This window comes from Temnothorax longispinosus, chromosome 5 (assembly GCF_030848805.1).
Source record: "Temnothorax longispinosus isolate EJ_2023e chromosome 5, Tlon_JGU_v1, whole genome shotgun sequence".
Classification (NCBI taxonomy): domain Eukaryota; kingdom Metazoa; phylum Arthropoda; class Insecta; order Hymenoptera; family Formicidae; genus Temnothorax; species Temnothorax longispinosus.
This window is the reverse complement of record NC_092362.1, coordinates 4,786,350-4,802,983: the sequence shown is the minus strand read 5'-3', so window position 1 is coordinate 4,802,983 and position 16,634 is coordinate 4,786,350. Positions and strand designations below refer to the sequence as shown.

Sequence of the window (16,634 nt, the reverse complement as noted above, 5' to 3'; positions counted from 1 at the left end):
AAAATCGTCTTTTTTTCCTTGCCGCGCGCGGCACTGTCGGATCTTAATAGAAACTCGGGAGTTTCGCACGGGGTGAAAATAATTACCACTTTATTCTTATTCAAGCTGTACCCCGGCCCGATCCGTACGCGCTACGGGGCCTCTAAAAGGAAATCCGGCCGTAGTAACGAAGACAACCGCGCCCGAGGGCATTCCGCCGAAGCGAGGAACTCCGCGAATTTAGTCCAAGCTCACATTCGTTTTATTATTGCGAAAAGTTATTTCAAGGTTCGTCATACTTTTCAGAAGCGGCGGGCGCGCGGGCGCAGCGGCGAGATAAAATGATTCCGGGATGGAGTCTGGCAGAGGTGAACTCTCGAGATTGACGGCGCACCTGCCAGCTACTCTACCAAGTTCGCTTGGAAAGTAACACCGTTAGTTTGCCCGAGCGCGGCTCGAGTTGCGCTCAATTGACTCGATATCACAGTGAAAAGATTACGCGGCTGGCGCAACGTTACGCCGCGAGAAAATAAACGGAGACGACGCTCGCGAAATAAGCTCTCTCGCGTGAGACAGAACCATCCGGGGATCGGCTTTTAATCCTCTTAAATCTTGAAAGACCGACCGACATACCCCCAGGGACGCCATTAGGAATTGTTTTCTTATTATAGTCGCGTTTACTTGCGTGCTTCGAAATTTTTCGCCGAGAGTATCCTGCAGCGTCGCTTATAGAGCGCAGGAGGTTTTATTAAAAAGCAGGGTTTGTTAGGCGCCGCAAGTAATTAAATTTCCATTTCGCACAACTTCGGAAAAGAAAAAAGAATATTCCATTTAACAATACAATCTTGCGATAAATATGTGCCTATATAATCTATTATACAGTATTACACAAACTAAAAAAAAACGCATTTTTCGTAAGGCTAAAGTGAGATCATTGAAACATACGTAGCGTAAATCATCTATTATTTCGTTCTCGTGCGTAATCTCATCGGAAATGCCCTCCGTGGCAAATTCGTTTAGGCGAGTATATGTAGGTACGAAAGTTGCGAATATTTTCCCAGCACGGAGAGTGCAGGGGAGAAAATTCAATGCTATCCGAATATCAGTACAATCAACTTAAATTCAGGCTCAGAAATTGTTGTAACGAGATTCGTTATTATATTGTTGTGTTATGCAAATAAAGCATTTCATTGCTATTCCAATCTCTCCGCCCTACGGAGTTCGCCTACTTCTCTCTCGCGTGCGAATCGCGAAACGCCGTCGCACGATACAAACGCGATTTAAACTAGACTGCGCGACGATCCGGAGAGCTTTTGTGTTGTTCGCGAGTCCTCAAAAGGAAGGAAACATTAAGTTTCCTCCCGTCCCCTCGTACTCCACCGTGTTTTAATTACGAGACCAAAGTGCGAACGCCCTCGGCCGCTTTAAACGCAGTTCCTGCAGTCGCGCTGCATTTCCGTGTCACGTGACGTCGAACGATAAACCCCCCCGAGATCGTCGGCCGTATAATTATTCCGCGACGCCGCCCGCTCGTCCTATATTTGATGTGACATTTCAACGGGAGGCACAAGCCCGATATATTTACGCGGGAAGAACGCTTTTAATTAACTGGTTTTACTACCCCGTTGTCCCGCGAGGCCGCAACGTCCTTTTTTCCTGCGTAGCGAGCGAGGAAAGTTAAGAAGATCTCCCAAAGAGAGTATAGGGAAAGAAGAACGTTGAGATCTGATTAGAAGCCGTTAGTGGCTGTAATGAGGGACGTTACTTGCATGTCGATAAATTGATACTTCTCTTGCGCGCAAGATCTTTCGAGGTCTTGCGATGACGCTGACGGCGGTACAGAACAGTTCGTTATCAGCGTTATTAAGTATTAATATATATATATATTTAAGTACCCGAGAACCTTATTTTACTCGACGCACGCGGACGAATAATTAACATTTCTTGGCATTTGCGTCAGTGTTTTAATGAAAACCGAAAGCTCTAAGCGGCGAATGTGGATATATAAGCGATCGTACTTTTAAATGTTTTAATTTATGTAATATTGGATTATTTCGATAAACGGAAATTTAAGTAACAGGCGTAAATAATTATAATTTATTGCGATACGGATTTATTGCAATTCACCCAGATTAGCACATTGTGCATATAAAATACATTCATATGTGCTGTCGAATAAATTTGCACGATATCTCCCGATATTCGCGAGATATCACTCTCTTTTATTCTAGAGTTCCCGTGTAATAAAAATTATAATCGCTTACGGGCGGAATTTACGTGAAAATATCGTGATGAGACTTCGCGCGGCTCAAAATACAACCGGCATTAGAGCCTTGCATTTAAATATCGTAATGCCTATAGATCCGTACAGTTATTAGCGAGGGAAAAATCCTATGACCATCGCGCGCGAGAAAATCGATGCGAGCAACGAAGGCGAGTAATCTCGAAAAAAAGCGTACAAAACCGACGCGTACTTCAAGTTCGGCAAACGCGAAATACAACTCGCGCCCGTTGCATTGCAGCTGGAGATATTCGGGGAAAACGCCGGCCGCCGCGAAGGGCCGTCGAACAAACTAGGAACATAATAATAACGTAATAATAATGATAAACGTAATAACAACTACATTTTGCATTTTCGATGCGATCTCCATTCGGCTGCTGCAACTTCCGTAATATCATTTGATTAGAGAATTCTAAACGCGCGCTCTTCCTCCCCGTTCGCTGGCGCGCGGCGCGGCGGACAGCGACCGGTGTGACGCAACTTTAAATTAAATACATTACATTTACATGTTACGCTGGAATAACTCGGAGATACGACATTGCGGAGTTGCGTTCATTGCCGAAATAGCGCCGAGGACAAAACTGGCAAAATTTAATATAATGCGCAAATGTATATAATACAATATGGTATAGGACATGATAAAATCGAAAATTACATCCCCGATACGATAATTCATAAAGAAATGCTACATTAAATTCTAAATTAATCTGATTATTTTAAACAATAAAATTTTATGAGATAAAATTATATTTTATCCATATAACATACAAAAATATATTTTAACTGATTTGATATAAGAAACAATGATGATTATGTTTTATGTTAGTTTAATTTTTAATACAATTTCTAATAAAATATAGAAAAATATATATACAAAAAATGCTTCGCTACATTTTTATACGTTACACTACATCGATGTTATTTCAAATCCGAACAAATTTTCACTTGACCGAAGTAGAATTTTTTGTACAAAATATGTGGAGATATATTTATTTACTGTAGGCAGAAGGTACTTCACTTTATTAGATAAATTCTCATACGCTATCTGGTAGCGGTACGAGTACCCCGGCTTCCTGAATCCAGAAAAATATTCGTCTAATTCCATTATTAAAAAAAATATCCGCGCGTTTCGCACACCGTACTATCAGCGCGGCGCCCGTTTTATTCCGCTTTCGTGCCCACCCACAAATCATTTACGTCGCTCGTTACTACGCGCAAAAGTTATGCTCGCGGCGCGCGTACGAACGGCCACGATTTATTTCGCGCAATCTCGGGCAACGAGAAAAAATAACGCGTCTCGCATATAACGCGGGCGTATAACATCGGTACCGACGCGGTGGCGGCGGCGGCGGCGGCGGCGGCGGCGGCGGCGGCACCGAGAAGACAAATCCGCGATGCGGAGTCACGCGACTACGCCGCGCCGGGCGCCGGTGTGATTAAATTACATTGCCTGTTTAAAAGATAAGGGGACCGCGGGACTTTATCTAACTTACTTATCGAGGGTACGAGCCGTTCAAGCGACCGTTAAAGAGCGACCGAGCTTCGAGCTTCGAGCTTCGAGCGTTTGAGCCTCCCCGAACCTCGACGAGCTCCCGATTTCTCGATTTACTCTAAATTTACATACGCGCCGTGCGCGTCTGCATAGAAATGCATAATTTAGGAAATAACGACACGCAGCCACCTCTGATGGGGTGGAATTACGTTTCGGCTTTTCCGTTATTGCTCGAAACGGCACGCAGAATACGCGTTCCGCCGGTCGTAAATCCTGCCGACGTATCGAGCTTTCGCGGAGGTTTTATTAAATTCTGCAAAAATAATTCCAATGCCTCTCTTTCTCTCTCTCTCCGAACAGATTTTCGCCAGAAAGAATCACAGCAGACTATCGCGAAATACGCGTGTGTTTCATGGCAAAATTTTCTCACGAAGAACTGTTGTATATTAATTTCGCGTCTTGATTAAATTCAATTCGATAAAAACGGGAACTTTGTCGCGACGCATGTGTGATAATTCACTGCAAACTCTGTGACGCTTATGCTAATTCACGCGACACGCGAGGCTTCTCGCGCATCAGTAATTCACCGGATAGGGCGAAAAGAACGTTTCAATCCTGCTTACTGCATAACCGTCCGAACAGGGGTAGTTTTACGAGTCAGATGAATAAGGTGATATCATCAAGTCAGTCTCTGATTGAGCTGTGACCTAAATAGGATGAAAATGTAACGTCAAATAACGGGATTTAAGATAAAGCCGGGTTTTATTGCTCGCAACGAATAATTACTCAATAAAAGACGTGGAAAAAAAGTGCGACTACGGGAAAATGTGAAGTGGGGTAATTAGGTTTGCGCGACCTCATTTTGCTTGGAGCCCTGACTGCACGAGATACAAATATAAATGGGAAGAATAAATCGGGACGAGAGTATCAGTACCTTTAAAATATGTATCGGAAATTAAAATCGAAATACAAATCTCCACGCTTCTAAATATATATACGATATTAATAAAAGGATTCAAATTGGATTAATGGATAAATATATTCGCACTATCTATTCTCCCCGTCTCGCGTCTCCTCAAACTTCTGTGAACCTGTTTAAAACTTCCGAACGTAAGTGAACATTTCTTTATTAATCTAATATATATATAATTTTTTTTACTACATTTAAAACTATAAATTTATTAATACCAAGATTATATGTCCTAATTTTCTAGGGAGAGTATTGAGAGAGGTTATTTACTGCATTTTTAAAATTTTTAACATTGTATATTTTTATAACTAAATTTAAAATTAAAATGCTTTTAAAATAAAGTATATGCTTAAAATTGATTAAAAATTTGATTCTTTATCGTCATTCATTTTTTCTCTTAGAATTCTGTTTGCCAAATATCCCTTGTTTTTAATTATAAATCTCTTGTGAAAGCCAATTATTCTTCGACAATTTACTGAAGAAAAAATCGATTTGAAATTGTTAAACAACCTGTGATGAAAAGTATATATCTAGAGATTTTATGAAAAATTTCCTGTATATTAAAAGACAGATAGAAAACATTTATTATGACATGTAAAATGCATACATTTGAATTGCACTTATTGCTTTTCTCAACTCTTCTTAGGCTTGGATACATCATTGCAAAGATGTAAAAATTAAATCGGATTTAATCTTGACATAAGCATGATCAATGAAAAAAAACGCAATTAAAATATTCCATGCTCGCGTAAGAAAAAATTCCGATCTTTTCGTTCGGTTCGTCGGGTTTGGAGCTATACGGAACCGAACTGTAGAAACGAAGGCGTTGGGCAAATTGCGATGAGCTCGAAATAAGATCGTAACTTTTACCGTCCACTTCCTCGGAGGCGGAAAACGATCCTCCCTCGCTATTGCAAAGGTCATTCGCCCGGTGCCCCAGAGCGATCTAAATATTCAGATCGCTGGGCTACGATGGCGCAGCGGCGGTCTGGAATCCCCTCTCCCTCCCCTCTCTCTTTCTCTCTTTCTCTCTCTCTTTTCTTTTATGTCGGGAAATTGCAACCAAACGCGGGCGAAAAGACGGCAGCAATCCGTACTCATTTAAATACCTTAATCCAAATAAGCACCGATGCGATTCGCGCTCAAATCCTTCGGGGTCACGTGCAACAACGTCAGTCGGCATCGAACATATCTAGACACGAAAAGTGATTTTTCGTTCGACTCAGATTTCCTCGGAAAAAGGCGCGGCCGCGAAGATGATTTTGTGACGATCGATACGTTAGTAACGCGAGAAATATGTGCCCGCTGGAGGTATCGTTATTCCTCCTCCATCATCGGCGTTTTATGATACGGCTGCGGTTGCTGCAGCTGTTACAATATATCTATCGGTACTTTCGTATCAATAACTCTATGCCATTCTTTTTCGCGGCCGCTTCGCGAACCATTTTCCAGCGTAATGAATTCCGCCATCCGCTCCCGTTGGACGTGAATGGAGGGCTCGTTACAATAACACGCTAAAGTACACACTATATATCTAAATTAGCAGTAGAGCGACTGAAAAGATCATAAACAAAAATGGTTATATGAAACTTTTGAGCTCATTTCTCGATATGGCATACCGTCTATTAAAAAAATCACGAGAAGTTTTGCGCCGAGATAAAATCGCATTTGTTAATCTCTCGCGAGTGCAAGTTTTGTAATAAAAAAAACTGCCTACTAAAATTGATGTTCCTACCATCTCAGTGAGAATTCTCGCTGGGAATCTACCTATATTTATAGTTTTTGGTCAATATCTCTCTCTATGATTGATCTATCCCCATGATTGATTTACCTCTATACCATAGTTTTTTTCTTGAGATTAAATTTATACTTCAAGTTATATAAAACAAAGATATGGAATCAATAAATGCCTATTGTTTTTGAAATTTCAATCTTTGAGGAAAAGCACAAAGGATTAATAAATATAAAGTTAACAACTCTTTTCTGTTCAATCTATGAATCATTATCGTGGGATCTTTTTTTTCCTTCGTGATGCAAATTGGAGCTAAAATAATATAGTACGACTAAATAATTAATAGTGACATATTTGAAAAATTTGAAGCTAACTTTGAAGAAGACATTATGCCTTTTTCTGCTCTTCTCTTTCTTATAAAGCTCCAACCGAGGTGCAAAGAGTTATTCTATTGCACCTGTCGTAAATCTATGACCTCGGGCGCGGCCGTAATAACAAGAGTAACCACCCATGTCAAATGACGCCAAGTGACAGAAGGTGCAATTACTGGAAGTCGCGCTCTGAAAAAAAGAAAAGACGCGCCGACATGAACCCGCCGACAAATCCAGCTTTTTTCTCAACGCCCTGAAAACGAATGGTCCGTAATTTGCTGAACCGCTAGTCGTCTATAAATCGATGAAAATTATCTGAGTTATACTTCAAATCCATTCGCCAACAATCTCGTTTCACGGAATGTTTCCTCTGTCGAACGTAATCTCTGCAGTCATTTTTCGCTTCTTCCTTGCAGAGGAAACATCGCACTTTTGTCAAGCAAGGTTGCTATAACAAAACCGTTACCATTGAAAATTCTTTGTTTATAATTATGATAAAATAAACAAAGAAACGACTGGTAAATCCTAAAAATTTTATTTCTGCAAATTTTAATATTCTTAATATTCTATTATCATGTCAAGAAGCTAACTAATCTGAATATCCGTTTGGAATGATTCCCGAGAGACCGAGATTCAAAATTGCCGAGGACGATGATGCCGAGGCACACGATCGACCGCGTCTTTTCAATGCGCGAGTGAAACGGGGTAGTTCCAACAGCCAAGTGCATACAAAGTATCTATAGTTGAGTAATCAGAGAACTGTAATAGCTGCGGGATGTATCTATAGCTGGAGGAAGATTGGATGGAATTAGATTAGATCAGAGCTCATTACGCTTCAGCTTAAGAGTGAATTAGGTATAGAGAATGGGTTGTATGAGTAAAGGACTCTGCGCTTCCGGTTAAGATAAATCTTTTTTCATTGTTTTTCTTATAATACATCACGTTGACGATAATGGAGACTGCCATCTTGAAGACAATGGCGACGAGCCGTGGTATAGTAGTATCTTGTCTCTCGGGACATTGAGTACTGAACTTTATAAGACATCGATATAACTCTTCAGCTTTGGCATCTTCACAAGATCTGATACGTATGGACCGTATTAAAAGGCGTTTCTTCACAGTTATAGCCATCTCTCGAGTAAATTGTAGTACACTCTTCCCTTAATATAAATTAAAATAAACGATTATTCTTCACTTTCAACTTTCATATATTCTAATAAATATTCTAAATTGCTTTGCAACAGATTGTACAAAAACATTTTTTTTTAAACATATTTAGAAATACATTATATACTGTTTTATTTATTTCATTATTATTTTATTTATTACTTATTTTGCATTTTTGTAGCTTTATCGCAAGAGTCTATATATTTGAATTATTTGTAAGTCGAAAAAGAAACTATTTAAATCATAACCGTCCGTTTCTGATGTCTATGACCGTGATAGAGTGCACTCGCACTCGTATATATGCGCTTCATCAACGAAATAGATCACTGCGCTCTTCATTTTAACGATGAAATCGTCGAAGCTTTGTTTCTCGCAAGACAGCAGAAGGGAGAGTCAAGTTGTTAGTTTGATGTCAACGCATCCGAATGGAAACGGTAGATTGTAACCCCTCTAATTAACGAGGACATATCGCAGCGAGCGAGCAAAAGCTGATAGTCTACGTGGAAAACTTTGCACTTCATTAGCTTTCCACCGAGATACGCCTCAGGTGCGGCAGTCTCATGCTCCAACAATGTAATATCCGTGCAGCGGAGTGTACGTGTGAGTACGTGTGAGTGTATGTGTGTGTGTGTGGTGGGGATGCTCTCTCGAATCTCGATATACGAAGACAGCCGTGATGATATATAAGGGGCGAGTTCTGGGAAAGCCAAAGAGAAGGACTCCCTGGAGTGCATGGAAAAGCTCGTTATAAGCTCTTCGGTCTTAGTTGCCGCTACGAAATTAATTAAAGCAAGTGCTCGCTCAGGCGGGCGCGAGATATCAAGAAATGTCCTTTTGTTGGTTGTATAGCGAATTCGTGTGCAGCATCATTCGCGAGAGATAATGAGCGACGGGCGGATGTATTCTTACGAATGCCGAAGTGCACTTAAGACCGGGCTAGAAAGGAGAGAGAGAGAAAGAGGGACGGAGATTATTAAGATAAAGATTAAGTTTCCTCCTACGCCCATAACTTGGCTAAGACGCTGTTTGGTGTTTGCTTATATCTTGTTCGTCGCTATTGTACCGTGGTCCGTGGCGTATATAGTACAGCTATATATAGCGCACAACGATATAATACACGTGGCTTGCGTGTTTCTCGTGAAATATCCTATGTTGGACATTGTGTAGAAGTGTTGTTCAGATTTTATAAATTTATGTACTTCGCGTTATATTTACGCGTGATAATTATAATTATACACCTGATAAAATAGTTTGTTCCCCAGCTTTCCCTCAGTAATATATTTTTTCTAAAAATAATAAATAAATTTCATAATTATATATAAAATAATATATAATATCAGCATTTAATTAAGAGATACCTCTGATTAATACCGTTATAACAAAACGGAGGTAAAAAAAGAATGAATTGAATATTCTAAATATGTAATTCGTATATGATAGCAATGTATGTACCATTCGCCATTAAATCCGGAATATGCAGTGGAGTTAGTTTCAAACACTAAGCAAACACTTCTGCTACTTCGAGACATATATCGACCGCTCCTGAGTGCATTTCTAACTCAACAACTTGCAGTGCACAAAGTGTAGGGGTGCTATACGGACCATTTTGCAGCATCTGAGCACAGCTATACTGACGTCACAAATCTCAAATAATCTCATTAAATTTTCTCAGCAATTAATTACATTTCATCGATTTAATTGTAATTAAATAAAAATCATAACATTTACACTGCACATACATTCTGCAGAAGTTTTGAGTATATTTCTTTTGCTCTGATTTTTTGCTTAACTTTTTGAATCTTGTTCTTAACGTACTAAAATATATAAAACTTACTCTCTCTGTGAACTCTCTTCATATATTATTTAAAACATTTTAAATATGTATAGAAACATCTGTGTGTGTTAATGTTGTAATTTTTATTAATATTAAAAATAATATATAATATTTAAAATCAATGTTATTTATACATTTACTATTATTAATAGCTTAGTCATTTGCAATTTCAAACATCCGCAATATTTACGTTCCATGTTTTACAATTTAAGAATTATAAGTTTGAATACCTTCGTTTTTATATGGAAGTGACGACTGTGACGAATAATAACGAATAGACGGAATTAAAAGTCTCGATTTGTCGAGTGAAATACCAATCGCTTTTCTATTCTGAGGAACGCGCTTCGATCGTTGCTCGCATATTAAACCGTCTCCTTTTATATTTAGCTTCTGCGAATATTGAAATAGCCAAAGTCGATAAAAAAAATCGATTTTTAGGTTACAAGAAGGTTGAATAGTTTTTATTAGAATTTTTAGCGATTCGAGAAAAATACGCTATCCAAAATGTTGCATATTTTAAAAAGTTGCTAACATTTCGTTGGACGTCGGAATGCTTTGTTACTCTTGTTCATACATTTAATGGCTGCCATTACAAATTTCAATTAACCGGAAATTTCACTAATCCCTTGTTTGGCTACGGAATGTGATTAAAGGCTAATTTGTCAACAGGAAATTAACTGGTGCGGAAATCAACATAATTTACGTTCCAATACAAACTGAAGTTTTTCGAAGTATAAATCAGAAATAATAACCATCGAATAAATTTCTTGCCATTCAAGAAGAAATAAAATAAGATTAAATAAAATCAAATAAAGTCTCGATGTAACTCTAGACTTCATCAAACGTACGGTACATATAAACGTACGGCGAAAAAAGGTAAAATTTATATTGTCGTCTTGGCGCGAATCGTGGTGCAACATTAATCATTTGGCGTACACTACGACTTCTGAATACTCAATCAGCAAATTTCTCTCTTGTTACAGATACGCTGAGTCTAGGAGATCGGCCGATAGATAACATGGACAGACACGCGATTCAGACCAGACCTCGGCAACAAATGCTGGATCATTCTTCCGGCCCGAAGTCGAAACCGGAACCCACCTTCGACTTCACGCAGAACACCAACGTGACGGCCCTGATTGGAAAAACTGCATACCTCACGTGCCGAGTTCGCAATCTAGGCGACAAGACTGTAAGGGCCTTCATTATATTACCTTATGAATTATAAATTACAAAGATATTATCTGTAACAGTTGAGTGTGTTCACCCTGCTTGAGAATATATTTCTTAGGATATTTCTTACAATTATTATGCAGACTGAACAAGAATATTTATTTTAATTAAGAAAATGCTGATTAAAAGTTATTAAACAAATATCAATTACTCCACGTTCTTGAAGCACAGTGTTATTTTTTTATATATATATATTATATTTATATTTAAATTAAGCTTATATATGAAGACATTTAAACTACAGTTAAACACACACATACACACACACACACACTCTCTCTCTCTCTCTCTCTCTCTCTCTCTCTTCTTCTCCTCTCCCTCTCTCGCGGACAAAAGAAAAAACCGATCTAAGGGAATTTTAGGAGAAACGATTTGCAGACAATAATCGAGGTGCACGGGATCGATTGAACGTTAATTGACCTTAGAAGTACCTGGAAACTCAATTTTATCATAGACGCAGTACTACTATTACGATTTCTATTGAAAGAAATGATCCGAGTTACGAAATGCTCGAATTGATCGATCTTGCGCGGATTATTATCAATGTAATCTGTTAAGAACGTACAGACGATGCTTCTGAAATATATTCAGTTTTACTTATTTTAAATAAATGCGTCGGATATTACGTATCGACGATCCGTATTCACTTCAATGTACTATTTTCCTTCGTACAAACCAGAGATTCAGTTACTCGCTGTTCTAACGATGACAATAGAGATCCTTGCAACAGCAACCAGTAATTTAACACCGATTCCACGCTTTATAAAAAGAGATCCGAAAAGAAAAAGAAAAAAATGTTCGACAGAAATAAAACATTACACAAATTTTTGTAAATCTTTTTTCTTCTCGAGAAATTACGATTTTATACTAAATTATTAGCATCAACCATTGGGATCTTTTTTATAAAATGAGTCGTTAATGATTCTCGAACTCTAAATAATTGAAAATATAAAAGCTCTCTTTCAACTTAAATTAAATTACTCATACTTCAGTGAAAGAGATACGAGTGACAAAACTTTAATTTATATTTACTTTTAAATGAGCTTTACCTCAGTAATATTTTCTGAAAGTTTCTGATGTAACCATTGAGATTAAAGATTAAAACTGTGACAAAAAGAGATAGCATTTCATTAAACTTTTATCGAGAAAAAATCAATTAAGCATAAGATATAAATTAATAATTTTTTAATAGGATATCTTTTTAGAAACTATTTTATTTGAAAAAATATTTTATTGCATCAGAATAATTAAAACGAAATGCGAGAGAAAGAGAAAAAGAAAGAGAGAGAGAGAGATAGAAAAGACTTAATTGAAACGCTATTGTATCATTTGCAAAAGCGTCGGACGAAATAATATGGAAAAAATTGACTTTACATTCCTTTACAGTTGTTTTGTTGCGTTACGTCGTAATTGTGTTTAATAATAGAATCGGGGTTTCGCTCGAAAATTTTTCCGCATTTCTGCTTTCTCACAAAGCAATTTAATTATTTGCGCACTAGTGGTTAAGCTATCGCAACGCGAAAGTCAATTTACGAGTTAGTTTATTTTTCCTCGAGGCTGCTTGTTGCAAAGCCAATAAGTAAGTATTGCTGAAGTAAGTATAAGCAAGTGTTTCTAATTCACTCGAACGTCTTAAAGATATATGTCAATTCTCTCGTATTCTCCAAATTTTATAAATTATTTTTATTCCTATTCCTTCATGAATTAATTTCGCGGAAAGGTTAAAACAGATAAATTATATCAATATCATACTAAACATCATGAGTATGAGAATTTCGTTGCTCATATTAAATGATGAATATACGCTGTACGTAGATTTTTTCGACTGTTTAAAATAGCAATAAAAATACTTTCTCTTCTAAATATTGCTGCCATTTCTTTTCCACGAGATTTACATAATATTTGAATACACAATAATAAAATTGCAAACAGATAGTCAGAACATGATTGACCGGTTTTGTGAATGTTTATGTAGGTCACCAAACATAATACCGCCAGATTTTGTTTTGTAAAGTTATACAAAATATCAAATTGTGTCACAACGAAAGAAAACAAGAATTTATATCACTTGTCGATCAAGGACTGTCACTTCATGTCAAAAATAATGTCTGTCAAAAAATTGTTAAAAGATTTACAAAATCCTAAATATTTAGTGACATAACTGTTTTAAGTTAAAATATAATATATTAGTTACGTTCATCATTACAGTTTATTAAAAAATATACTATTCCTAATATAAATATAGAAAATATTTTAAATAAGTATTATTAAAAAAACAATATTTGAAGATATGTAATTTTATGTCATTCTATTTTTAAAAATCAGAATATATAATTTCCTTTTTAATAGAATTATTAGAAGATTTTAACGATCCTGGAGAGATTAAAAACGATTGAACAACTTATAACATTTTATTGGATCTATTTCATGTAATAACGTATATTGTTTTTTTTTCCACGAAAGAAAATATATTCAATAAATATAAATAAATCTAATAAATATATACACATATTGCACATACATTGCATTTCACGTTTTCGATACTTAACTAAAGGCAAGCATACAATCGAACGTTTCAGGAAATGCACAATACCGAAATTATCTTCATTCAATGTTGATGGATTAAATTCCAATATACACTCTTGATGCAACGCGATATCAAAAGGGGAGAGCTTTTAATCGTATTTCGTGATACAAACGCCTGTCTGATTAGTGCGCTAGCGCTATCGGATTATCAGGAGAAAAACAGCGAAATTCCACGCAATGACGCAATGCAGCTCATACGGATATTAAAAAAGTCAATGAGATAAAATTACAGAAACGAATACGCAATATTCTGCAAAATAATAAAGCAATAAAAGCGTTATTAAAAAACCAGGCAAATTATTCACATTTTCATCATTAATACAAGAATTCATATTGCGTCTCTCTGACAACAATTTCGCGAGTTATAATTTCGAATTTCAAAGAAAATCTCTTTTTCATTTATTTATTTAGATGTTTTAGATCTGCGAACATTGTGTATATATATTTGTATTCTCCCAAGGATAATATTTTGCATATTAAGTTTCAATAACTTAATGATTAACTCGATGATTATTTTAAATATCACTCGACTTTAAATAAAAATCTCGCATGAGACTTCAAGCAATCGAGTAAAATTGTAAAATTTTGCATAAGATTCGCGAAGCCAATAAACGTTTTTAGTACGTATATCGAGGTTGGAAATGCATTCTGACGCGTGTCACCAGACATCTCTCAACGCGCGCATGTTTCCTGCAATTACTGCGTCGACATCGCACCGAAACGGCGGTTGGCATACACGTGACAAAAAAGAAAGGAGGAAAGATATTTTACGAATAAAACTATATAAATAAACGATCGAGTTCCGCGGGACAAATATCAGCAGAAATATCGACTAATAGGACCGACGACGATGCACTCAGCAATCAGCACAAAAGTGCCCACGCAAAAGAAGCGACTGCGAAAACAGAATAGTAAAGTATGGAGTTTACATGTATAACAAGATAATTCAGATAAAGCGATAACAATTCGCCCTCCTTTCTTTCGTTGTTATCCAAAATGCGAAAGGTACATAGTACTTTAATTTCCGCGCAAAATTTGCATAATAATTACTGATCTCGCTGATAATGCTTGTTCGACTGTGGAAGTATTAATCGATAAAGAATACTGTATTTTAGCATACAAAAAAAAACAGATTATTCCTAGTTTAGCGATTATTTTATATAAATTATTTTATTTTTAAAATAATGATTTTTAGATTCTTTTAATTTATTCGCGTGTTAGTATCTTTTTTGAAAAAAAAATTTATTAAAATTTATATCCAACTCTGTTTACATTTAATATCTAAATTTAAAGTGGTGCAATTGTTTAAAACAGTCGGATTGAATATTAAAAAAACTAAAAATATGATTTTTAATTAATTTCTTAAATAAATAGTATATATACAATTAAAAATCATCAGATCGATAATTTAGATTAATCGTAAATATTTTTAAAATTATTCAGAGTATATACATAAATATAATCAATAAAACTCAGAAATTTAAATTACAAGTTAAGTATTTAAGTTAGAAAATCATCCTTTGTAGCTGTGTTTTCATTTATCCAAAACAGTTTTTCAATTGTCTTTCAAGTAACAAATTTACTAGATATACAAGTGATGAGATCAATGTATACGAGACTTTATTTTCGCGGCTCACACGGATTTTATGCATCACCTTTAAAGTCTTTCCGGCAAGAGCGAGAGGCAAGAACGTAGCTTTTGGAGAAAATAAGCTCATCGGAATGGAAGCTCATTTCGATAACTCTGATAACCATCCGTGTCGGAGTTTTTGCATCATGAAGTCCTTCGTACAGTGCGCCTGACCAACTTTACTGCGATCCCGAAACGGAAGGACCGAACGAGAGGATCCGTCTATTTCCGTATGGAACGCCCGCCGCGGAAAAGCCACCGACCCGTGTCGAAACGTAAGAAAAGTTGCGGGGGAATACAGAAAGTTTCCCGGGCGAGCTTCCTCCGCTGCCAGCGCGCACGCAAAGCAGATTTTCATGCGCGCGTTCACGCGGGTGCTGGTGTCAGAGTGTGAGACTTCGACGGTCTTCGGCGATTTTCCGGGGAAGACTTCGAACGGGAAATAAAAGGATTCTGCGGAACGCGGAGCGCGATCCGGGCGTCTTCTTACATTTGAAACTCTCTCAGAATTCTTCAGAAATAATATTATCTTACAGGCGCCTCTCCACCATTTCAGCTCTCCGTATTTTTTCTCGCGCGACTAACTTTCTTATCTTAAAAGTGAATTAAAGAGGATTAACGAGTCGTCACGTGCGATATTATTAATCTTTGGATTGAATTAATCCCGAGCGTATTACATTATGGATTGCAGATGTTATAAATATGAAATTACGGAATGTGATTAAAGATCGATTTGTACAAATTTAAAATTTTACTTTTTATATAATTTAGATTAATCACGTTACATTGCTGAATTATTAAGAAAACTGCTCCATCTGTCTGTGTAAAATTATAATTATCGTTTTAAATAAGAGGGAACAGTAAAAGGGCCGGCTTAATCACATCCTCCCTTCTTTTATGGAATACATCCGCGATGATAAGTGAATAGAGACGAGAAATTAAATTTTACTCATGAAGAAAGTTCGGTCACTTAAAAGTTAAACCATAAGAAAAGGCACTTCTGTAGCGCTCTCTCGTCGAAGCTCGCCGTCTGCTTTAATATTCCCGAGGACTACTACAGAGAGACTCGTCGACTTTTCAATGAAGTGTACGCATTTCTGTTCCAACAAAGCGAATACTTTTATTTCCCTGCAGTTTTCAGATATGAAACATGGCGAGAGAATCGTAAGAATTTGCATGCGGAAGAGAGACTGTGATACTAATAATAAAGATCATATATGAATAATAAAATGAAACGTTCATGTCTCGTTCTCTGAAAAGTTTAAGTAATATTTTCCGCTTAACAATTTTCATATTATTACGTTTGTTTCAGCTAAAAATTATGCTTATTATATATTTTATATTACTAAACACATTTAA

The 16,634-nt window shown here is 36.8% G+C and overlaps 1 protein-coding gene across 3 annotated transcripts in view; it reads left to right on the top strand.

The window, feature by feature from the left end:
* Positions 1-16,634, top strand: part of LOC139813241 (zwei Ig domain protein zig-8) — a 41,474-nt gene that overhangs the window by 11,148 nt on the left and 13,692 nt on the right. For all 3 annotated transcript variants that reach the window (XM_071778625.1, XM_071778624.1, XM_071778626.1), the window contains exon 2: positions 10,810-11,018. In XM_071778625.1, coding sequence (XP_071634726.1) covers positions 10,810-11,018 — 209 coding nt within the window. The remainder of the gene's footprint in view (positions 1-10,809; positions 11,019-16,634) is intronic.